The sequence below is a fragment of the Callithrix jacchus genome, chromosome 20, assembly GCF_049354715.1.
Source record: "Callithrix jacchus isolate 240 chromosome 20, calJac240_pri, whole genome shotgun sequence".
Lineage (NCBI taxonomy): Eukaryota > Metazoa > Chordata > Mammalia > Primates > Cebidae > Callithrix > Callithrix jacchus.
Window position 1 is genome coordinate 44944286 of NC_133521.1, and position 25305 is coordinate 44969590.

A 25305-nucleotide genomic window follows, 5' to 3' on the forward strand; every position below is an offset into this window, starting at 1 on the left:
GTTTCTGGGAAATAGCTACTTCTGGAGTTCATGTAGCAAATGAACAAGATGAGCCAGGAACATTCCAAAATAGAAGGGAACACAGCCAATTAAAATACAGTGATAGGCTGCGTGCAGTGGCTCACAGCTGTAATCCCAACACTTTGGGAGGCTAAGGTAGAAAGATCATTTGAGGCCAGGCACGGTGGCTCAAGCCTGTAATCCCAGCACTTTGGGAGGCCGAGGCAGCTGGACCACGAGGTCAACAGATCGAGACCATCCTGGTCAACATGGTGAAACCCCGTCTCTACTAAAAATACAAAAAATTAGCTGGGCATGGTGGCGCGTGCCTGAAATCCCAGCTACTCAGGAGGCTGAGGCAGGAGAATTGCCCGAACCCAGGAGGCAGAGGTTGCAGTGAGCTGAGATCGCACCATTGCACTCCAGCCTGGGTAACAAGAGCAAAACTCCGTCTCGAAAAAAAAAAAAGATCATTTGAGCCCAGCCTGGGCAACACAGTGAGACCCTGTCACTAAGTCATAAGTAAAATAAAATTAAAATGTAGTGATAAAACTACAAGAGTTAGAATAGTGTGGTACTGATGTGTAGACAGATATAAGAATCAGAATATCAAGTCTAGAAATGAACGGAATATACAGGGTAACCTAGGACAAAGGCAGCACTTCAGATTGATGGAGAAAGTGTTATTCCACATCCAGTGTGGAGATAATGGAGCAGGATGCACAGAACCAAGGCTGGGGCTAAGCCTTACATTTCACATCAGAATAAATCCAATGGAACCAGACATAGACACAAGAGAAGGATAAAAGCAGAAGCTCATTTGTAAACATCAGGGTGGGGAGAGATCTCAGGCACTAAACCGAGAGGCTTTTAAGGAAAGATAGATACATCTGCTTTTGTAAAAATTTTAAACATGACTGGGTGCAGTGGCTCACACCCATAACCCCAGCACTTTGGGAGGCCAGCGAGAAGATCACTTGCACCCAGGAGTTTGAGACCAGCCTGGGCAACAAAGTGAGACACCCCCAATATCTTAACATTAAAAAGTTCCCTGGGTGAAAACACATGGTAAGACAAATCCAAAGACAAAAAAGAAAAAACCTGGCAACTCCTATCTGGATGGGCTTCAGTTTCCAAATAGTTAATGAGCTCCTACAAACCCACGTGAAACCCGCCAACACCAAACAGAAAGGGAGGCATGGGCTATGACAAAATAGACAGTTCATGAAAAAGAGCCCCAGACAGCTCTTGACCCCAAGACACGAGGCTGGCCTTGCTAAGAATAAGGGAAACGTCGACTCACACCACTATCGAGATTCCCGCAGAGCATCCGCTTTCACCTTCACTCCTGGGGGTTTCTCTCGCTTCCACAAGGGGCATGATGTTATATTTACAGTCAGGAAAAACACTACCACAGTTCAGAGTCAGTGAGCCCACACAGAGGTCGGCTTACAGGAACTCTTCCTAATCCCAAAGTATATCGTAGCAGAAATAGAATATGGTTTTCTTTTTTATGGGCTCAACAGCTGAGGAGTTTCTGTTCTTGAAAAATCTGTTGACATTTTTCACTTAAATGTGACAGCACAAGGCTGGGTATAGTGGCTCACGCCTGTAATCCCAGCACTCTGGAGACCAAGACAGGTGAATCGCCTGAGGTCAGGAGTTCGAGACCAGCCTGGACAACATGGTAAATCCCTGTGTCTACTAAAAATACAAAAATGAGCTGGGCTTGGTGGCAGGTGCCTCTAATCCCAGCTACTCGGGAGGCTGAGGCAGGAGAATTGCTTGAATCCAGGAGATGGAGGTAGCAGTGAGCTGAGATCGTGCCACTGCACTTCCAGCCTAGGTGACAGAGTGAGACCGTCTCAAAAAACAAAAATGTGAGCCACAGCAATCACACATATGTTGTATGTTTCTGTATATAAAATCAAATCTAAAATGACAGCATGATAAATGAAAAAAATTGTTCCATTATTTATAATCTTCACATGCCATCTATTTGAGAAAACAGGAACCTCACTTATCTGCAAAGGATCCCAAGAAACAGTACATTTGGTTCATCTTAACCCTCTCTGCAGTCCTCAGGCTGATAGGGAAACCACGAGAAATTCAAACTGGCTAAGAAATGCAAACCCTGCCAGGCATGGTGGCTCACACCTGTAATTCCAGCACTTTGGGAGGCCAAGGCAGGAAGACGGCTTGAGCCCAGGAGTTTGTGATCAGCATGGGCAACATGGCATAAACCTATCTCTACTAAAAATACAAAAAAAATTAGCCAGTCATGGTAGCGTGCCTGATTAATTTTTTGTTTTTTCTTTTGAGACAGGGTCTCACTCTGGAGTGCAGTGGTGCAATCATAGCTCACCGCAGCCTCGACCTCCTAGGCTCATATGATCCTCCCACATCAGCCTCCTGAGTAGCTGGCATGCCACCATGCCAGGCTAATTTTTTGTTTTTTGTAGAGACAGGGTCTCACTATGTTGCTCAGACTGGTTTTGAACTTTGGACTTCAAGTGTTCCTCCTGCCTCAGCCTCCCAAAGTGCTGGGATTACAGGTGTGAGCCACTGCCCCCTCCTTCTTAAGAATATTTTGAAATGGCATTAAGACTTAGATCCTTGAATGCTAAAACTCAAGGACAATATTAAAATACTCAGGCAAGCAATCACACGCAGGCCTCCCCACTGCACTGGCACAATCCAGAAGCCTCTACACGGTAGGCTCGAGGGTGGAAAACAAAGGAGCCCTGGGTGCGGCCCTGGGGTCTCCTGTACCCCCATCCTAGAAGTAGCCTCCCAGCAAATCCTCAGCAAGTGGATATGCCCGCCACAGCGGCAAGGCACAGCTAACTAAAGAAACAACCTGTGTGGTTCATCATTCTGCGGGTGGAGGGACCGGCGACTTGCCTGCCTGCACACAAGCCCACATGATGCTGTTTCTCAAGTGTCTGCCCTGACTGCACTGACAATACTGGGCTGAATCACGTTAAATGGCCACCATGCAGGTCGCACGTGGCTGACTTCCTTCCCGCGTGAGTCTCAACTTTCCCTGTGGGTAAAGGGTAGGTCTGTATCATGTGAACCCAGGGCCAGCTCGTGGACTCACCTCCTGCCTCCCGCCAGACATCCTGTGGTGGTCCGTCTGGTTGCACTTGGTGGAGAACTCATCCTTCTTCACAATCTTCAGTGTCCGCAATGCAAGGAAAGACGAGAGTGAGAAACACAGAATCTGCCACAGCATCCTCACTCGCCAGGCAGGTGGCCATGACCCCTCCCTCACCACGCCCACCAAACCCATCTGCAGGCACCCAAGATGCAACTAATGAGGGGCCAGCAGAGGGAATGGAGTCTCCCTGAAGTGGTGGCACTTCCAGAGAGGGGTGTTTGCACTTCCCAGCGTAACATGCAGCAGCAAAAGGGCTGCATCTCACACACACTGTGTGACAGATAACATGCCATGCTCACCATGGGGACCACTGCCACACCCAATCAGACAGCAGAGAGTGCACTTAGTTCCACACTGATATTCTTACAAACAGGAGAAAAAGAAACAGAGGAACTGAAGTTGCAAAGAACCAGCGGCTCCGAGAATGAAATCAACAGAGGGCTCTGGCAAGTGACCTTTGGAGTTCACCGCACCACAGGGGTGTGAACAATGCACAGTGGGGCAGGGCAGAGCCTCCCTCCCACCTGCTGATATGCTATAGCCCAGGTCTGCAGCTGAGAATACCAAAGCAGGAGCCCATACAGGCTGGAGCCCATACAGGATAGCACCGGGACAGTGAGGACCAGCCCTGCCACTGCACACACCTGGATGTGGCCATGGTGGGGTCCTTTGTGGCCATACATGCACTCCACCGTCGCAGCCTTCCTCTCCATCAGGTGAATCCTGAACAGAGGCTTGAATCTCATGGGGTCATTGACGTGGGGGTCGTGGGGAGGCAGGTACATCCACCCAATGATGAACAAGCCGTCCACCTGCAGGAGGAGATAAGGAAAGGTCCACGAGCAGTTCCTGGGCCAGAAAGAAGGCAGCACTGCACAGCCACCCCTCCCCTGCCCCCGTGCCCCGCACTGCAATCACACAGAGATGCTCCCGCCAGGCCAGCACCTGGGACGTGCATGCCCACCCTCAAGCTGCCTTGAATGCGAGCCAGTGCCCGGCACTGTCTTCCAGCTCTAAGATGGGGGCAGACACCAGGAGGAGGCAGAATAATCCAGAAAGTGAGACGGGGTGAGATGCTCAACCAGACAGAGTGCATCTCCTAATAGGAGAAAGATAGCAGTGCAAGGACCTCGTTTGCATCCTGAGGTGAAGAAACTGCGGTTCACAGGCGCCTTTGAGATGATCTGGAAGGGTGCCATGGCCTGGGCATCAGGGGACACAAGGAACAATTGCCGCTTTTGTCAGGTGTGGCAGTGACATGGAGATGCGGGAAACAGCCCCTTTATTAGGGCGCTGCATGGAGGGACAGCTGAAATGACACGGGCCTGGGATTTACTTCAAAACCAAAGTGCAGGGGAGGAGAGACATGCCAGGACCCTAAGAGCAGAACCTCAGGAGTGGAAAGAGCTGAGGGAGTGCGCTGCCCGTGCATCCTCACGTGTCTGGGCACTGACTGTGCAAAGGCAGAAGTGGGGTGGCCCCAGCATGCTCTGGGCACAGTGGCCACATGCTTATAAGGAAAGACAGCCTAGCGTCATCCCCTTCTGGGAGAGCTGAAACCAACGAGACTTCCAGCTCCAGCAACCAAGGAGAGAATACCATCATTTCTGAGGCTAATGAGCCCAGGTCAAGCATGAGCTGGTGCTGTTCTCTCACGGACTCCACTTTCCCCAATGCCCTGGTTTTCAGAAGCTGCTTTTTGTTTTTTGGGTTTTTTTTTTTACTCTATTACTGTCAGTAAGAAAAACAATTACCATTCTCTCTCCACTAAAAGAAAGGAAAGCAACCTGCCCACGCTGTGAGCTGCCAGGCTGGTCTCCTGGAAGAAACATCCTAAAAGCAAAGCTGGACGCAGTGCCCAACACCACAAACGCAGAGCTTGCTTCTCCATGGCCACTCCCATCAGATGACAAAGGAGAATGTGTATTGCGGCCCCAAACCCCACCTGGGGAGCAAAGGCCAGAGTCGAAGAGTAGCCATTTGCCCAGGGGCTGTGCACACCAGGCCCAGAAGAACCTGTGCAGAGGCCACGCGGAGATAGACACACCTGCCCTCACTGGGCTCAGCCCCTGGTCCAAGCGCACAAAAGGAAGCAGAACACAAGCCGAACACCAGTGCCAGATTTTCACCACAGCAAAAGCAATGGCGACAGTGACATCTCAGAGGCCAGGTGCCAGCCTAGAGCTCAACAAAGTCAGGGCAGGGCCTTCCCTTCAAGAGGTTCCAGCAGGAGGGTGTAAGGGCAGGAAGGAGGGAGAGAGGGAGGGAGGGAGGGAGGGAGGAAGGGAGGGAGGGAGGGAGGGAGGAAAGGGGAGAGGATGGGAGGGCAGACCACAAGCCCTGTGGACCCTGCAGAATACATCCTCACTCCACACAGACACCTTCAAATACCAAGAAAAGTCAGACCTCACTGTGCTGAATGAGCAGCTACTGTTCAACATAAATTGGCAGGTGGCCGGATGGCATAGAAATTAAAACTACAAGCAGACGCCTGCTCCTCGCCCTGGCCACAGAGCTCCTATCAAACGTACCCTTCTGCCAAGAATAGCCACGACGACTGAAGACTGTCTCCTAATTCCAGGAGGAAGGAAAGAGAAAACAGAAAAGAAGACGGAACACATCCGAAAGCAATGAAGGTACCCCAGAGATAAGCACCCAGGGCCCTGAGGAACAGGGACAGGCTCGGGGGCCGAGGGGCAGGGCTTTCTCCCCACTTCCTGAGGCCACTGAACACTGGCTGGGGAGGAAGGCCCGTGCCTGGCACCTGCAGGCTGGAGAGGCGCACACAGAGGCCAGGACTACCTCAGCCAAATGCTGAAGACAGTAACCAGAGAACACAGCCCCACACTGTGCACAGGCAGCTGCATGAGGCACCTGAGGAATCCTGAGTGAGGGGTGAGAGGTGGAGGAGGGAAGCAGCGTGGCTGCTGAGAGGCAAAGGGGCTGAGTGAAGCGTGGCTTACAAAGCCAAGAAGAGAAAAGGCAGAAGGACCTTTTCTCAGGGCCTGGGGAAAGAGTGAACCCAGGGCCTCTGCCTGGGTCCTACAGAGGAAGGAGAGCGACTGGGAATGAGAATGAGACACCTCCCCAAGCCTGAGACATGTGCACACCCCGGGCCTACACAGAGCAGGTGCTCTTGACTCAGCTCTGCCCACAGGCCAGGGCCAGGGCCTCCTGGGAAGACCAGGCCACGGCACCCAGACAAGCACCCAGGCACACGGTGAGGGGTGAGGGGTGAGGGATGCCTGGCATGCCTGGAGATCAGAAGAAAAGGCAAGGGCTAGACTTGAAACAAACTTTCACTACTATACCCAAAAAGATGGACAAAGAGAAAGAAAACATCAACAGAACACGAGAATTTAATAAAAAAGAAACCAGACTTCCATCTCTGGCCATGATCAAGTACCTGAGACTTGACAGACACTGCCACAGCAGACCCAGGAAACAGAAAAGTAATGTCCTCACAGGTCCTCAGACCCCAACACCAGGCTGCCAGGAGACGGGAAACGGAAGTGACTCTGCCACCAGCCTGGACTTCCACCTGCACATTCTAGCACTTTCCAGACCATGGGGTCAGAAGGGGATCTACAGAACCCAAGGAAACAGACGTCAGAACACAACATAACTAGATCATGTGGGGCAAAGACCCAGAAAGGAAGGACCTGGTTGAGGGCAGGCTCCAGACCACCCCAGCAAGTGCACATTGGGCCTCGGCATCTAGGAAGCAAAGGCCCTCGCAGCCACCCTCTAAGACCAGAAAGTCCAAGGATGAGCCAAAAGGCCAAAGTGGTACTCGAAGCGAATCTTTGCTCATTTGGAAAATAAAATAGGGGTCCTGAAAAGTGACCCAGCAAGAAGTTTTTGGTAATTACCTCCAACGCACACGTCGGCCAGCTTGCACCCAGGTAGAAGAGGACCTCAAATTCCTCCACTTAAGGCATCACTCCTGCCCATGCACAGACCCCGTCACAAGGCTCTGGGACTTACCACCACGTTCAGCAGTCCTCCATATGGCCCGATATCTGGCTGCCACAATCCCAAAATGTGTCTGTATCGGTGAAGCACTACAGGAGAAGAGAGAGCAAGCCTCTGTTAGACCCAGCATGCCACAGGGAGCCAGGGAGCCCCAAGAGGTAGGAAGGACCCAGGAGGACTCACAAAAGACTTGCAGTCGAGCCCTCCAAACACATGCACACCGAGCCTCTGAAGCTGTATCAGAATGAAACAATCCCGAGAAAGCCTGAGTAAAATAAGCCTCCCGTAAAGTGATGAGCCTCCCATCAGTGGGGGGAAATCAAGCAAGGCGGGGAAATCTCTTTTCTAGGAATAAGACAGAAGCAGTGCAAATAGAGAGCTGGATCAGACCTGCCAAATACTGAGACGCTGGCACCACTACAAGGCATGTCGTAAGCAATCAGATCTTTAAAGCTATCCCAATAATGACAATGTCACACTTGCCAGAGGCCAAGGACAAAACATCTTTGTCCCATTCCTTGCCAGCCAATGGCCAGGTCAGGCTGTGCCTTCTCTCTTCCTGAGCAGCTCCAGGTCACCCCTGAAGCTGTCCCCAGGCCCTCCCTAGGCCTTTACCACATGGCGTATGGGCCACTGTGCCAGCTGCCTCCCCTCAGGCCATCCTGAACCCCCGGCCCACCCACTGCCTCTCTCCACAGCTCCCTGGCCAGGCCCTACGCCCTCTGCCATGTGGCTGCCACCAACCTTGCTGCCTCTCCACCTCACATGCCCAGCCTCTAGCCCCTGCATTGTATCCGTATTTACAAGCTACCCCTTGGCTGCTAAATGCCTGATAAAGCCTGCCTTACACACTTCACCACCACTGACAGTTCCCATCATTCAGGAAGCCTCACCCGGCACGAGAAGGCAGCAAGTGTGATGATGGGGAAGAAGGTGGCTCCCAGTGACGTCCCCTGCCCAGGCCTGGGTTCCCTGACAGTGGAGCCTGGGCATAGAAACTCATTTGGCGGGTGGAGAAGGGGTGAGCGAGTAGAGAATGCAGACCTGTATATATATTCTACATATACGGAATATACAGGGTGCTTTGCAGACACCTCCCCATCATGATCAACACAGGCGGCCGGCCTGGGCTGTTACAGCCTCACCCATCTGGGTCGCTGGGCCAAGCACAGGTCCCAGGTCTCCTGACGGTGGGACAGAAAGTCCTGGGAACCATCATGTGAGGGCTGCCTATGAGAGGGGGCCCCGCGCTCACCTGGGACACCCACCAGAGCAGCACGCAAGACCAGCGCAGGGAGGAGGAGCATGCCTGGCGCCTGTGTACCTGGAAAGCGCCCACAAACCCTGGGTCCCACAGAATGACTGAGCGCTCAACAAGACAAGTAGCAAGGACTCGCACAGGAATCCAGCAGAAGCACCGTTCACTCGGTGGGAGGAGCAGCAGACCCGGCATCAGCCACAGGAGGCACCAAGTCCACTCACAGCTTTACAAGACTTCAGTAAAGACAGAGAAGAGAAACATTCGTACAAGGGGAGAAAACACTGAAGATAAAAACTCCCCCAGCTAATCGCACATAATGTTGCCCCAACTCAAGCCCACAGGTTTTAAACAGTGACTTAACAAAGTGATTCCAAAGTCCCTATGAAGAGGTGACAGCAGCCAGTGATACTCCAGATTTCAAAAGACTAGTACTATGAAAACAAGCTATTCTAACTAGAGAGTCAAAACAAGAACAGAAAGAGAGACTAAGAAAAGAAAATACAGCCCCTGGGAAGCCCCAGTGGCATCTGACACAACAGCGGAAGTCAGGGATTGTGGAACAGATTGGGGCAGAGGACAAAATGTCACAGGACTGCAGATTAAAATTTCAGCTGGGTCACCTCTTTTTTAAAAATAAATTTCCATTAGCCAGGTGTGGTGGCACGCGCTGTGGTCGCAGCTGCCCAGGAGGCTGAGGTAAGAGGATCACCTGAGCCAGGGAGGCGGAGGCTGTAGTGAGCTATGATTGTGCCACTGCACTCTAGCCTGGGGAACAGAGCAAGACCCTGTCTCAAAAAAAAAAAAAAAAAAAAAAAAAAACCTCTATTTCAAAAGCAACACACACATAGTCACTGAAGACAATTTGGAAAAAGGAAACCTAAAGCTCACTGGTAATCCCACCACTCAGAGACCACAGCACAGTCAATGCGCTGGCAGACATGGTTTCCGTCTCCTGTCCTGCCCCTGTATCTGCTGAGTGAGCACATGTGACTCAGCGAATGGGCAGGGTCTCAGGGCTCTGCAGGTTGTGGGGGCCATGCAGGGTTTCCGAGCTCTGGAGCAGCAAGACCCCTTTAGACCACAGGAAGGAAGATGGAGCAGGGAGGGCAAGAGGCCAGACGGCAGCAAGGAGGCCCCCACCCGGATCTAGGGTACAGGGAATGAGAAACCTCTCCAGCCTTTGGAGAGGAGGCCGGACTCCACCAACAGCTCCCAGGATTCAGCCCAGATCATCATGTAGGACGTTCCTAACTGAGCCTGGGCTGCTGCCGGCCACGCCTTACGGAATCCTGAGTCCGTTTACAGGACACCGCCAAGCCACTCCTGCTGCTTCACAGTCACATCTCGATGGTGTGTGATCAAGAACCGCAAACGAGCATCGATCTTGACACTGAAGTGTTTAGGGTGAAATGTACGGAGGCCTGCAGATGTGAGATGCATCAGAAAGTAAGTCCACGGAGGGCTGGAGGGCTGGACAGAGGGCAGCTGGATGACAATGAAATGGGGGTTCACTGGACAATTCTGCCAACTTTTCTATTTTCAAAACTTCATCACGAAATACCGGGGGAAAAAATAACACTAGTCAGCCTGGTGCACTCTCCTCTCCTCCCCTCCCCTCAGCTCCTGCTTTGAAGAATGCCCAAAGAGGCTGCCTCAGATGCTTGGCGATCACAAAGCAGGAGTTCCCTGTTTTGCCTCAACGTAGCATTTCTGAAATAAAAACACAGCAGCCTCCCGGGATGCCAGTTCTAAAGCGACATCCTCCCTGGATCTTTAAGCTCTCCATGTTGCTCAAAGTGGTGACTCTGCTGTACTTCAGAAGCAACAGCCTCTGCTCAACAGGTACCAACTCCTTTAGTCTGCGACAGCCACCAAAACCATCCCGAGAGGTGAGTCGGAGAAACCGTGTGGCCAGATGGGCTGCCAGCATGCGGATCCAGAGGGGACACAAGCTTGCTCATGGAATCGCAAAGCCCGTGTCTGAGAACATGCACTTTAAAAAGCATCCTTACGAAGCATAGCTATCGCAAAAGCAAATGTATTTATTCAAGAGATGAATCCATAGATTTCAACAGGAATTCAGCTCCCATTCAGATGGTCAGGAGCTGAGATGGACCTGTACAGGCGTGATTGTTACCTGAACCCTAACCCTCACCATTTTTATTATAAACGTCTTCTAGCCGCCTGTCTTTCTAAATGCAAAGGACCCAGTCCTTCCTAAAGTGGGCTCTGGGGGAGAAAAAAGAACCCAGGAAAAATGTACCCTCACAAGCTCCTCAGCGGCTCAGTCAAGGGCAGCGGGTGATCAAGCCTCCCACACGACTAGGCCACTTCAAAGGGTCACTCTTGGGCAGCTGCCACATTATCTTCCCATATGAAACAGCGATGAAAAGGGCCGGGCGTGGTGGCTTGCACCTGTAATCCCAGCACTTTGGGAGGCCGAGGCAGGCAGATCACTTGAGGTCAGGAGTTTGAGATTAGCCTGGCCAACATGATGAAACCCCATCTCTACTAAAAGTACAAAAATTAGCCAGAAATAGTGGCACATGCCTATAATCTCAGCTACTTGGGAGGCTGAGGCAGGAAAATCGCTTGAACCCAGGAGACAAGAGATTGGAGTGAGCCGAGATCACACCACTGCACTCCAGCCTGGGTGACAGAGTGAGACTCCGTCTCAACAACAAATATATATACATACACATCGGCTTCACACAGAGAAAGATGATCTTCCTGGTTAGGCCCTGCACCCTAACTGCGCATCAAAATCAGAGGGAACATGGGCAAACGTCAACTCCAGGCCCCACAGCAGCCAAGTCAATGAGCAAGGGGGACAGGGAGGTGAGGTGGGAGACCTGTCAGGGTTTCTGAGAAGCTCCCGGGTGACTATAATGTGTGGCCAGGCTGAGAATCACTCTACAACATAAAGAGCTGTGCCCCATAAACACATAATATATACAATCCTTACCTGTCAGTTAAAGAAATAAATGCTTCTCTGACAATCTAGGAGGCTAAACAACTACATAAAAAAACCAACAACCTTATTTCTTCCTTGAAGGTTATGCCATTTTTCAGTACCAAAAAATAAATATATTAAAGATGAGAATGTGAATAAGGACATCGATACCTCTTATTAAATGTTGTTTTAACATCTGCTAAGAAATCAGCAGATGCAGCGACCTTTAAGACTGTAATGCTCACTAAGGGGAGGGAGGGAATGCTCCAGGTCAGAAGTCCTCAAACTTGAGCATCGCCAGAAGCTCCAGACATGACAGCCGCAGGAAGAGACCCGGGAAGCTGCATCAAACGACCCAGAAGACATGCCGCCGTCCAGGACCCCATTCTGAGAGTACAGATCTGGCCTCACAGTAGAGACTGGAAAAACGGCAAAATACTCTTTTGAGATGAACACACTCCTCTAATTCCAGGTACTGAAAGCAGGCATCGATCTGCCCTGGGAGTCCCTGCATAAATGCTCCCGAAATGAATTCGGAATGAAGCCAAACGGGAAAGGACCGTGACAGGCGGGGCCCACCTTCTCCCGCCAGCACCAGCCCAGGCGCTGGCACATCTGGACAAGCCACACCCGTCCTTACTCAGAGTCCTCGAACCTCTGCCCACACACCACACACACACGGAGGTGGGCTCCATGCCAGGAGACTAGAGGGATAGAGACTTTGTGGGTGGACGACCCTAGCTAAAGGTTTGGCCCTTGTTGCTCGGGGAGTCTATGGAAGAAAATGGATTAACGTGAGCTGCCTTTCTGTCAGCCGAGGCGTGGGCAGGACCACTGCCTCCCGGAGGCTTCGGGGGTCCACTCCCTGCCTTCCAGCTTCCAAGGCCACTGTCCTTCTCGGCTGCTGGGCCCTCCTCCACCTTCAGAGCTACATGCAGCCTCTCTTATCTCTCACCCCTGCTCCTGCCATGGGCCCCCCTCGTACAAAGACCCTGTGATGACACAAAGCCTGCCTCGGTGATCCAGGATGCCCCCTTGCCCCAGGACCCGCACCTTTACCCACCAAGTCCCCATTACGATGGGGGCTGCGCTGAGTGGTGTCCCCTGGAACCTCAGAATGTGGCCCTATGTGGACGTGATCAACATGTACTGCAGGCATGACCACATTAGGATAAAGAAACAGGCGCAAACAAGGCCAGACGTCCACTGACTGCTCTTTCCGAGGAGACGGATGCTCAGACACAGATGGAGGGGGCCAAGTGGGGACAGATGGCCTCCAGATTGTGAGAAAGTGGGTTCCTGCTGTTTCAGGTCCCCTTTGTGCTCATCCACTCCAGCTGCCGTGGGAGACCCCACACAGATTAGGTGACAACGCCACAGACTCTGGGAACTAGGATGCGGACGCTTCTGCGGCCCCTGCTGTGCTCCCACAGCCATACAATGAGTGGGATTCTTCCTCATGTTCGCCTGCTCCGAGTTCAGCTCCAACTTCAGAGGACCAGATGTTTCAAGGAATTCTACATTTCTAAGAAAGGCACTCTATAGTTTTAGGAGATATCATTGTTAATATCTCAGTGAAGGCTAAAATGAACCAGTGCTTTACATGTTTTCAAAGGTACAGAACATTGGCCAGGCCCAGTGGCTCACACCTGTAATCCCAACACTCCGGGAAGCTGAGACAGGATAATCACTTGAGCCCAGGCGTTCCAGACCAGCTGGAACAGAATTCCATCCTACATCCACAGCGCACATTCCAGAGAAGTCGCGGGACAGACGTACAACGTGAGGAGCCTCTCAGTGCTAGTCCCCTTGTATGGAAAAGCCCTTGCCCAATCTCCTGAGGTCAGGAGTTCAAAACCAGCCTGACCAACATGGTGAAATTCCATCTCTACTAAAACTACAGAAATTAGCCAGGCGTGGTGGCATGTGCCTACAATCCCAGCTACTTGGGAGGCTGAGGCACAAGAATTGCTTGAACCCCCCAGGAGGCAGAGGTTGCAGTGAGCCAATATCACGGAACTGTACTCCAGCCTGGGCAACAGAGCAAGATTCCATCTCAAGAAAAAAAAAAGAAAAACCCTCGCCCAGCACATTCCTGTTACCACCAAGGAGAGACCGTTCTTGTCAGTGCTCACTAAGTCGACCGTCCCTCCATGGCTCTGCTCACTGACTGCTCAGAGGGAGGGCCGGTCAGCCCAGAACAGCACAGTGTCTTCCAACGTTGCCCACCCCTCCCTTCCCACCTCGGCCCCTCCCAGCCCCTTGTTCCCTGTCCACAGACTCCTGAAAGGTCCCTTGGCTCCACCTCCACTCAGCTAGACAGGTCACCTCCACAAGGCAGCGCTGTCAGCAGGTGTGTAAAGCACTGGACACCACCCTGAAGCATGGGCACCTCCTCCCCGACTTCAGGAAGGTCCCCTCAGTGAAGAGAGGCCCAGTTCCCCACTGCAGCGATCTGCTGAGATTTGGCAGGACATTAGGAGAAGTTCTGTGAACGACTTGTTCCTGCTTTCAGTAGGTGTTTTTAGAAATCGGGTATTTATGAAACTGAAGATGTAGGTCTGCTCTCAACAGGCAATGCTGACTCCTGGGCAGTCTGGTGGGCTGAAGAAGGCAGTAGTGTGGGCTCCGCGTGCTTCTAGAAACTGCTACACAGCTCTTAGAGCAGGCAGGCATTTTTCAGCTCCTTGTGGACAGCCATCATTGTCTCTATCACCACGTAACCACTCTGAGCTAATGGAAGCAGAGACAGGCCAGGTGCAATGGCTATGCCTGCAGTCCCAACACTTTGAGAGGCCAAGGTGAGAGGACTGATTGAGCCCAGGAGTACAAGACCAGCCTGGGCAACATAGTGAGACCCCTATCTCTACAAAAAACTGAAAAATTAACCAGGCATGATGGTACATGCCTCTAGTCCCAGCTACTAGGGAGGCTGAGGCAGGAGTTCAAGGATGCAATGAGCTATGACTGTGCACTCTACTCCAACCTGGGCAACAAGCAAGATCCTGTCTCAAAAATGGAGACAGCATTAAATTCCTGTGACTGTGTCTTAGAAAAATTTCCAGAGCTCCATCAAAAGGATTAAGTTCTTTTTTTTTTTTTTGAGATGGAGTTTCGCTCTTGTTACCCAGACTGGAGTGCAATGGTGCGATCTCCACCTCCTGGGTTCAGGCAATTCTCCTGCCTCAGCCTCCTGAGTAGCTGGGATTACAGGCACATGCCACCGTGACCCGCTAATTTCTTTTTTTATTTTATTTTTAGTAGAGACGGGGTTTCACCATGTTGACCAGGATGGTCTTGATCTCTTGACCTCGTGATCCACCCGCCTCGGCCTCCCAAAGTGCTGGGGATTACAGGCATGAGCCACCGCGCCCGCCCAAGTTCTTTTTTTTTTTTTTTTTTGAGACAGAGTCTCGCTCTTGTCACCCAGGCTGGAGTGATCTCAGCTCACTGAAGCCTTTACCTCCCAGGTTCAGGCAACTCCCCCACCTCAGCCTCCTGAGTAGCTGGGATTACAGGCACCTGCCACCACACCCAGCTAGTTTTTGTACTTTTACTAGAGATGAGTTTCACCATGTTGGCCAGGCTGGTCTCGAACTCCTGACCACAGGTGACCTGCCTGCCTCAGCCTCCAAATGCCTCAGCCTTCCAAAGTACTGAGATTACAGGTGTGAGCCACCACACCCAGCAGAAAAGAAGAATTAAGTTTTAAAGAGTCAACTGTTGGCCAGGCACAGTGGCCCACGCCTGTAATCCCAGCACCTTGGGAGGCTGAGGTGGGCAGATAACTTTAGGTCAGGAGTTCAAGACCAGCCTGGGCAACATGGTGCAACTCGTCTCTACTAAAATCACACACAAAATTCACCGGCCATGGTGGTGCACGCCTGTGATCCCAGCTACTTGGGAGGCTGAGTTGGGAGTATTTATTACTCGAACCCAGGAGGGGGCAGTTGCAGTGAACTGAGATTGTGACACTGCACTCCAGCTTGGGTGACAGAGTGAGACTACGTCTCAAAAAAATAAAAAAGAATCAGCTGTTGCTACCTGCATTTGTCTACTGAGGGTACATGCGTATGGGATTTTTAATTCAAACAGGCTATGAAGGTGTGATTAATAAAGCTCAGAAGTCAATAATCCACATTTCACTTTAGAATAAAAGTTTTAAAGCTTCCACTCTGCTCTTTCCTCTCCGCCTCCGCATGAATTTCTGCAGCAGCTCCTCAATAAACGATAAATGTGGAAATGTGCATTAAAGTGATCTTGACCGGTACTACCCTGAAACCACTGCAGAAAGGTGACTCAGATATGGCCCGGAGTCCAGCATACAGGCGTGATCTCTGTCACAGCTGAACCAGAGCCACGCTGTGGCACGTGGACGTGAAAGGACGACACAAAGCCACAAGGTCTGCTCGCTCCCGGGACCAAAGCTGTCCCGTGTGTGAATTAGAGGGCCCTCCCATGCAGTTCTTGGCCGTGCTGGCTGCCTCCAAAGCCAGAGCTCACAGGAGGTACATACAGCAGGGGTAAACGTCTCTGCGCACCGTGTGTCATAATCAGGGAGGATTTTCATAAAACGTCCCAACTTCACGTGAGGGTTTATACCTGAACAGACACAGCAGGGAAAGGACTAAGGACAGCTCTTACAGGACTGTGCAAACAGCGTTAATATGACCCAATGCCCGCCCCTCAACAGTGATACAATCACCGTGTTTATGCAGCCACCCAGGACACAGGGAGGCAGGCTCTGAGAAGGCTGCTGGAGAGAGCACTGTGACACTTTCCTTCCAACAGTGGTCCCAGCAGAAACTCATGGTGGCAGCAAGCTTGGGAATTCATTCCACACCCGATCAATCATGCTCCTCCTGTGGCCAGCACACTCTCCGCAGGCCCCCCGCCACAGCTCCCCAGGGCTCAGGAGGTAGGAGGGCAGGTGTCCTGGCCAGTGAGTATCTGGATGACCGTCTAGAGAACCCTTCTCCAACTAAGACTAGCAAGCTCACCTTGTCCAGCACTCACCTGGCACTTTCCAGCCTGCCTCACAGGCAGCCTCACACAGCCCCACCATGGCTGGCCAACTATGCCACCCATTTATGGAGCTAAGAGTGATTTTCTCCCACCACCTATTCCCAAAGCTAAGTGATTTTCTCCTGGATAAGCCTTAATGCAAATTCACAGAAACAGAATTCCTGTGTTGTGAAAGTGAACCCTGAAATTTGCTTTGGCCAATGCAGACTAAACACTGGGGGCAATGAACACCAACGGAAACTAAATAACAGATGACGTGAATTCTCTGCATTTTGCAAACACCTTCAAGGAGTTAAGAATCAGCAGTGAAAAGAAATCTCTCAATGCCCTGTCCTCCTGTCCCCTCCTTCTGTGCCCACCCCCCTGCCCTGCCCTCAGCCACACCACCTCCTGCTCACCTGTGCCCAGATGGCCTCTCCCACAGGACAGCAGGATGCAGTGACCAGGCAGCACCCCCGACCCCCGCAGCTGAGAGAAGCATCCATGTGTACACTCCTCTGCGTGTTAAAGAAAACCCTAACACCTGTGTCCCTACCACGATGTGACTTTGGTGCTTACGACTGTCAGAAGTACGCCTTTGCCTGGCGCAGTGGCACGTGCCTGTAGTCCCCAGCTACTTGGGAGGCTGAGGTGGGAGGATCGCTTGAGCCCAGGAGTTCTGGGCTGTAGTGCGCTACGCCGATCGGGTGTCCACACTAAGTTCGGCATCAATATGGCGACCTCCCAGGAGCGAGGGACCACCAAGTTGCCTAAGGAGGGGTGAACCGGCCCAAGTCAGAAGTGGAGCAGGTCAGAACTCCCGTGCTGATCAGTAGGGGATCGCACCTGTGAGTAGCCACTGCACTCCAGCCTGGGCAACATAGCGAGACCCCATCTCTTATTAAAAAAAAAAAAGAAGAAATATGTCTTCATGTCACTTTGAAATGATATGGGCCAATGGCCTAAGAAACTCAAAAAGCATCTGCCTTGTAGAAAAGAAAAAGGAAAAAAAAAGAAACTCAAAGAACAGTCAGAAGATGAAAACTGTGGTAAAGACACTCATAGAAACCCTCTGGCCATTCAAAAAAACCAAGAGCTTTGTCCAGTGAGTGAGAAATGGGACTGAGGAAATGCCCTCGGAAAGACAGCCTGGGCCAAGCAGCCTCTGCCTGCTGGGTGAGTGTTGCAGGTGACTCTGTAAAGCCGGGACAGGAGAAACATGGAACAGGGCCGGGGGCTCATCCTGCTCACACAACACTGAGGGGACGAAAACTCCAGCAGGGGGGCCACCTCTCCATACCTGGGGGCTTGGATGGAAGGCACCACAGCTGAATTTCCCAATTACCACGGGCAGTCCCATCCTGAAAGCTGGAGGCCCAGAAGCGAGAGAAATAGGCAGCTCCAGGACCAGCCGAATCGCTCTGGTGCGGCCCACATTTCTCGGATCTAAAGTGCCTCAAGATGCCTAATAAAAGACACTTGTATCGACGATGCCCAGAATGGGAGAACGGAGTATCCCCTCCCTGAATTTTAGTGCTACTACAGGTGCTGTATTCAAAGTGTGACTAAGACGGTGCCTGAGAAGACAACAGTGCGGACTAAATCGCTTTTATCATTTATGACTGATGTGCACTGTCTGCTTTTGGTACAAAGTTAATGATGGATGATGACAAACATTCACTCACACTTCGCGTAGACGTCCCGACAGGACACGCCTGTGATCTCCAGCTTCCGCAAGTTTTCACAAACACCGTACTCTGTAACAAGAAACATTTGCAGAAATTTAAAATCAAGAAGTAACAAAGCGACAACGGGGCAGGCTGCTGATGGCTGGCAGGGGAGGTGCACACCTAGCCTTGGCCCCATCTCCAGAGGGCGTCTGTCACTGTGAGATTTTACTGACTTCTCCACATTCAGCCAATACCCTTGTTCATCAATGAAGACATTATTCTATTTTAGTCAATGTCACCCTTTATAAAATAATAATCTGCACTGTCCGTTCTAATAAACTAGAAGCCTAACCACACAAACCAAAATCAGACAATCCCTAGTTTATGAATAAGGTGAGGCAGAATTCAGTTGTCTGGACACCGTGCCATATTTCCATGGAAACAAAGTCACCGTGGGTTTTAGGGTCCAGACAATGCCAGAGGCCAGTCTGCCCCATGTACCTGCCTGTGCCATGTTCATCTCAGCCAAAAGCCAGGAGGGGACTGTGCAAGACACGGGAGAAGGGGTCAACACTGGCCCTTTGACACTGGCTGGCCCTGACCAGGGCCCAGTACAGGGCTCACACCCTCACCGGCTGACAGCAGCCTCCTCTCTGTCCCCTACTCCCACCCCACCACAGCTCCATTTCTCACAGTCACCATCCTCACCACCAACCACATCCCAACCAAAACCCTGGGTCCTCTGGCTTGGGTCTCCGCCAGCCTCTGAGAGGAAAGACTGACGGGGGCTAATCCACACAATCACACAACTGCAGGTGGGCCAAGAGCTGCTACTGGCGACACCTGCGTTCTCAGCTTTCCGCGTACTATGTACCATGCTGAGCCGTGCTGGCTGTCACTTCACTGCATGCTACAGCAGCCCCAGAAAACAGCCACTACTGTCGTCTCCACTTCAACAGAGAAAACAGGTGCAGAGACGTGATGTCACTCCACAGAGGGACTGGAGCTCGCAGTCAGCTGGGACCAAGAACTGAAGCCTAGAGGAAAAAGCTTCCTTCACAGTGAGGATGAGGCAGGGGCACAACACAGGAGACAGGACGGGGCCTGGGCCTCCACACTGACCACTGCAGTTCACACTGACTGCCTTATGCCCTGTGCAGGCATGAGAGCCTGACAGTGACCTTAAAGGTCAGGACCCTGCCCTGTGGCAGAGAGGGAAACCGAGGCCCAATGAGGATGGTGGCCATCAGAGCTCACTCAGCAGTCACGATACAGGAACGGGGATACAATGCGGCCGGTTTGGCCAGGTGGCTCCAGAGGGCTGCTCCGTCATGCATGCCTTTTGATAAGTCCTATTCATCAGGAGGTCTCATCCCTTCTTTTCAATAACAGGGGTGCTGTTACCCCAAATGCTTCTCTAACTGGAAGCACTGAAGGCGCTCAAAGTGCAGCTCAAGAGGCAGCAGGGTGGAGACAGCAGCTGAGGGAAGGTGGCTGCTACTTGGCAAAGCTCCTTCCAGCGCGGCCGTGCCGGCTCCAGCCTTGTCGGCGTGTTCCCTGCCTCCACTTCTGAACCCCCGGGCGACTGCAACGCCTGCATCTCCTCTCAGCTGTGGCCCAAGGATCCCCCACTAGTGGGCAAATCGCATCCTAAATCCAGTAGGCTCCAGAGAGGAGAGCCCAGAGTGGCCCCACTGACGAGCAAGCAGCAAGGAGACGGAGTCTAGTTCTTCAGAGAAAAAACCAGGAGGGAGACGAGTGAGTCACTGGGGATCTCCTGCAGAGCCGCGCCCAGGGAGCTGCTGATCCCAGATCTAGGCCAGGGCTGCCCTGATGGAAGCTCAACGGAAGCTGCAAATAGCATTTAAATTTTCTAGTAGCCACATCAAAAAAAAGTAAAATTAAACAGGTAAAATTCATGTTAATATTTTATTTAACTCAATATAAATAATTATTTCAATATATACTCATTACTGGCTTTTTTTTTTAAGAGATGGGGTCTCACTATGTTGCCCAGGCTGCAGTGTAGTGGCTACAGTTAAAACATGTATTTATTTATTTTTGTTTTTTCGAGATGGCATCTCACTCTATTGCCCAGGCTGAAGTGCGCTGGCACGATCTCAGGTCATTGCAGTCTCTGCCTCCCAGTTCAAGCGATTCTCCTGCCTCAGCCTCCTGAGTAGCTGGGACTACGGGTGCACACCATTATGCTGGGCTAACTTTGGTATTTTCAGTAGAGACGAGTTTCACCACATTGGCCAGGCTGGTCTCCAACTGCTGACCTCAAGTGATTTGCCCACCTCGGCCTTCCAAAGTGTTGGGATTACAGGCATGAGCCACCGCGCCTGGCCAGAGTTAAAACACTGATTTATCAATTACTTCGTCATTATGACCGGCAGAGTCAGGAACCCGTCTTCACTGCAAAGGGGCCTAGGGGACAAGGACCTCTGTCCTCCTTTCCGTCAGGGCCAGGGATGAGGAGCTGAGATGCAGCATGAAGCAGCCCAGGGACTCTGACTAGTAACGACAGAGAAAAAACCAGCAGCGGGGGTAGGAGCCGCTCGTCTCCTTTGCCTCATGGTCTATGGGCCTCCAGAGTGAGCTGGGACGTTTGACGCTTGCCTGCCAGGCAGGATCAAGGACTGGTAAGAATTGGTGAAAATCTGTCAATGATACAATAGTAATGAGGAGAATTCTGCAGTTTCCTCCAGAGTGTTTTGTTTCTTTAGACGAGCTCTCCAGCGTCCAGGGAGCCCACCTAGAATGGCAGGAATAAATCGGTTTTTAAGGGAAACGTCTTGCTCTATGGTTACATGCTACGGGGAAATCAAAACACGATCAGAGAAACGCACAGGGACTCTGTGAGAGTCTCTCTGAGAGGGACTCTCGGCAAAACCAACACTGCCCGAGCTGTGAAGGAAAAAGGCAACTATAATAAAAGACTCAGTTTGTGTTAAAATAACTGGAGCAGCAGCTTCAATTTTCATCTGTAAGTTAAAGGAACTGGACTGATCATCTGTAAATTCCCCCTTCCGAGCTCTCAACATCCTATGATTCTAGATGGAGAGAAAAGAAAGTTCACCAGCAAATGTTTACAAATGGGAAGGGGTAGGGGAAAGACACTGATGAAGAGCAAGGATGGGAAGGACAGGGCTTCCGGGGTGAGAGCCGTGGCCGCAGGCTGGCAGCCGCCCCACCTCCTGTTCCATTACAATCTTATTTCGGTTATGTTGACACAACACAATCTGTCCTTCCAAGTGATCACTGGAGTCCAGTTATTTCTGTCAAGTCAGCCATCCAGAAAGGGGCTGCAGACAAAGTGTAGCAACAGGGCCTACAGCAGGCCGCAGAGCTCATCCTGCAAGACGCCTGACCGCACAGGAGGGCTGACCCCAGGGAAACTCGACACCAGGACAAAGCTTGAAGCTCAACAGGGGCCTGCCTGCTCTGTGCAGCTGCCAGACTCTGCCCTGGAAAATCACAGGGCACTCCGGTGAGCGCTGCAGAAGTCAGAAGGCCTTAGATGGCCAGGTGTGCAGCGGGCAGGTGCAGGGGCTGCACCTGGATGCGGCTAGGCCTGGGCCAGTTCACGCAGATTCCTCTCAACTCCAGAGGTCCAGGGAGCGCCTGTCAGTGTGGAAGTCAGAATGCTCAGGCTAAATACCAAAATCAACCAACTATTCAGGTTGAACCAAAGGCCTGGAGGGCATGTCACTGCCCACCCATCAGACCAAGGGACATGTCACCCCAGGCCACAGCCGCCAGAATGCAGTACAACCACTAGATATGACTTCTCAGCTACAGTGAACTTTGGGAGAAAATCCCACCACTAATACCATCATTTAGTTTAACTCTGCAGATTAAAAACACTTAAAAAATTATCTGGTAGCTCAGGCCTATAATCCCAGCAGTTTGGGAGGCCAAGGCAGGCGGATTACCTGAGCTCAGGCTTTTTGAGACCAGCCTGGGCAACATGGCGAGATCCCATCTCTACAAAAAATACAAAAATTAGCCAGTCATGGTGGCACACACCAGTGGTCCCAGCTACCTGGGAGGCTGAGGTGGGAAGATCATTGAGTCCAGGAGGTTGTGGCTGCAATGAGCCAAGATCACACCACTTAACTCCAGCCTGGGGGACAAAGTGAGGTCCCATTCCTTAAACATACATATATGTAACACAGTATACGTGTGTGTGTGTGGATATCAGGTGGGCCACCCAATCATTACAGCATTTTCTGTGAGGATATAAAGGTCTTTGTAGTGATAACAGGAAAAGAAAACCAATTTGCTATAAGGCGAGATTCAAACTGGGAGTACAGCAAAGTAAACAGAGGCAGGTGGAATGAGCCTCTGGGCCAAGCCAAGGGGTCAGGACTTCTGCTGCAGGTAGAGGGGAGCCACAGCAAGGCTCCTAAGCAGCGGCAGCGACCTCCTTGGCAAGGCAGTGGCTCTCAACCCCCTCAGACCAATCCCATTCCTTAAAACAAAGATTTACTAACACCTCATAGATCCTCCGTGAAAGCAAAGGAACTATTCTATACACAATTCTAACCAGTGACTACTGCCCTGATTGGAGCAGAAGGAAACATAGAAATCCATCAAGGTGCGTTTTGATATGCAATGCTCAGGTCAGACTTCACCAGAGCCTGGCCGCTCTGGGTGTGGTCCTAGGACCTGCAGCACGGGCCTTCCAGGGAGCCTCGAAGGGGGTCCCAGGCCCCTCTCAGACCCACTGAATCAGCGTCAGCATCTCACCAAGATAACCAGATGGCTGGAGAAGCCCTGCTCTGGCTGCTAACACCTCTGCCCTTGCAGCCCACCATATGCAGCACCGCCATGGCAACATGCATTTCCAAACAGTTTCCGGAAAAGCTCTGAGCAAAATACAGTTTTTTCTTAGTTAACAGCATATGAAAAAACTGTATGAAAAACCCTGGATGTAGGCTGGGCTCAGTGGCTCATGCCTGTAATCCCAGCACTTTAGGAGGCCAAGGCGGGCAGATGATCACTCGAGGTCAGAAGTTCAAAACCAGCCTGACCAATATGGTGAAACTGCATCTCTACTAAAAACGCAAAAATTAGCCAGGCATGGTGGCGTGCACCTGTAATCCCAGTTACTCGGGAGGCGGAGTCAGGAGAATCACTTGAACCCGGGTGGCAGGGGTTGCAGTGAGCTAAGACTGTGCCATTGCACTCCAGCCTGGTGACAGAGCAAGACAAGACTCCTTCTCAAAAAACAAAAAACAAAAAAAAAAAATCTGTCAACGTCACCAAAACCAAGCAGTCTAACAAACTGTCACAGCCCAGAGGAGCCAGAGGAGACGCGAGGACTAGACGGCACGGGGCTCCCGCACGGGATTCTGGGAGCGGAAAAGGGCGTCAGTGGAAACTGCTGCAATCTGAGCAAAGGGCAGGCTTGGCGAACGAGAATGGGTCACTAGTGGTTCATTAACTGTGACAAACATGTCACACTAACAGAAGATGACAAGTGGGGAAACCAGAGCATATGGAAACTCTTTGCCCTTCCTTACAATTTTTTAATAAATCCTGTAATATCTAATTTAGGAAGAAAACAAAAATCCAAGGCTCCTTATCATGAAACACCTCCTAGGAGACAACACCCAGGGCTGTGGTAGCAAGGGCCCAGGCAGAGGTGAAAAGAATGGGCAGGATCAGGGCAGAGCAGAGTCCTAGAAATGCCCAGACAGAGTGGGAAGGGCCCTGAGGACTCCAGGTGTGGCAGAACTGGGAGGGCAGAGCTGGGAGGGTCACCTGGAAACAGCCAGGGAGCAGAACTGCAAAGCCAGCTTTCAGGAAAGGAGCGGGCCCAGAAGGCTGCCTCTGAGGACAAATGGGAAAATATTTACGCGTCATAGTGGCTCGAAAAAAAGCTGGATGAAAGAGCTCCAGCCAACAGGATCATCCATCATGGGCTGTCACACGGAGAGAGGGGAGGCAGAGGGGCTGGTTGCTGGGAGTGTGACCGCCACTCTTCTGCAGCGAAAGGGGTACACACATCTAGGGGCAGATGGAGCACTCTCTGGCAACATCCAAAATATCAGTGTGGAAAATAAAGAAGAAGGAACACAATGGACACAATGGCTCACACTTGTAATCCCAGCACTTTGGGAGGCCAAGGCAGGAGGCTTGCTTGAACCCAGGAGTTCAAGACCAACCTGGGCAACATCATGAGACTCTGACTCTATACATTTTTTTAAAAAAATTAGCCAGGTGGCCAGGCGTGGTGGCTCACGCCTGTAATCCCAGCACTTTGGGAGGCCGAGGCGGGTGGATCACGAGGTCAAAAGATTGAGACCATCCTGGTCAACATGGTGAAACCCCGTCTCTACTAAAAATACGAAAAATTAGCTGGACATGGTGGTGCACGCCTGTAATCCCAGCTACTGGGGAGGCTGAGGCAGGAGAATTGCCTGATCCCAGGAGGCGGAGGTTGCGGTGAGCCGAGACCACGCCATTGCACTCCAGCCTGGGTAACAAGAGTGAAACTCCATCTCAAAAAAAAACAAAAAAATTAGCCAGGCACAGTGGCACACCTGTAACACCAGCACTTTGGGAGGCTGAGGTGGGAGGATTTCTTGAGCCCAGGAGTTCAAGGCTGCTGTGAGTGATGATCAAGCCACTGCACTCCAGCCTGGGCCACAGAGTAAGACCCTGTCTCAAGAAAGAAGAAAGAAAGAAAGAAATAGAGAGACAGAGAGAAAGAAGGAAGGAAGGAAGGAGAAAGAAAAAGAAAGAAGGAAAGGAAGGAAAGAAGGAAAGAAAGAAAGAAAAGAAAGAAAGGAGGAAAGAAGGAAACAGAAAGAAAGAAAGAAAGAAAGAAAGAAAGAAAGAAAGAAAGAAAGAAAGAAAGAAAGAAGGAAAGAAAGGAAGGAAGGAAGGAAGGAAGGAAGGAAGGAAGGAAGGAAGGAAGGAAGGAAGGAAGGAAAGAAAAGAAAAGAAAAGAAAAGAAAGAAACAAAGACGGTGTTTGTGAATCCAAAGCAGGGATAAAATGACACTTGCATGTAATGAGCTGTCAACCTGAGGGACTGTGGGTTGTCAGTGCAGACCACTCACTCTTGCAGGGGCTCAGCGGGCCACACCCACTGAAGTCAGGAAATAAGAACTGGCCTACCTGCTTTCACTGAGCAGAGCCCCACCCCCAACTGAAACAAGATTCCCAGGGGCTCTGCCAGTGCCCTGATGGTGAAGCGGCTCTTCCTGAGACCCACCGGCCAGCTGTCACTATTTCCTCTGACTCTCCATAAATACTCTGTCCT

At 51.4% G+C, this 25305-nt stretch overlaps 1 protein-coding gene across 4 annotated transcripts in view; it reads right to left on the minus strand.

The window, feature by feature from the left end:
• The window catches only part of FBXO31 (F-box protein 31), a 50787-nt gene that overhangs the window by 12746 nt on the left and 12736 nt on the right, over positions 1–25305 (minus strand). For all 4 annotated transcript variants that reach the window (XM_002761240.5, XM_008986333.5, XM_035282712.3 and 1 more), the window contains exons 2-5: positions 18042–18113; positions 7151–7227; positions 3808–3975; positions 3104–3178 (exon numbers count right to left, since the gene is read on the minus strand). In XM_002761240.5, the coding sequence (XP_002761286.3) occupies positions 3104–3178; positions 3808–3975; positions 7151–7227; positions 18042–18113 (392 nt within the window). The remainder of the gene's footprint in view (positions 1–3103; positions 3179–3807; positions 3976–7150; positions 7228–18041; positions 18114–25305) is intronic.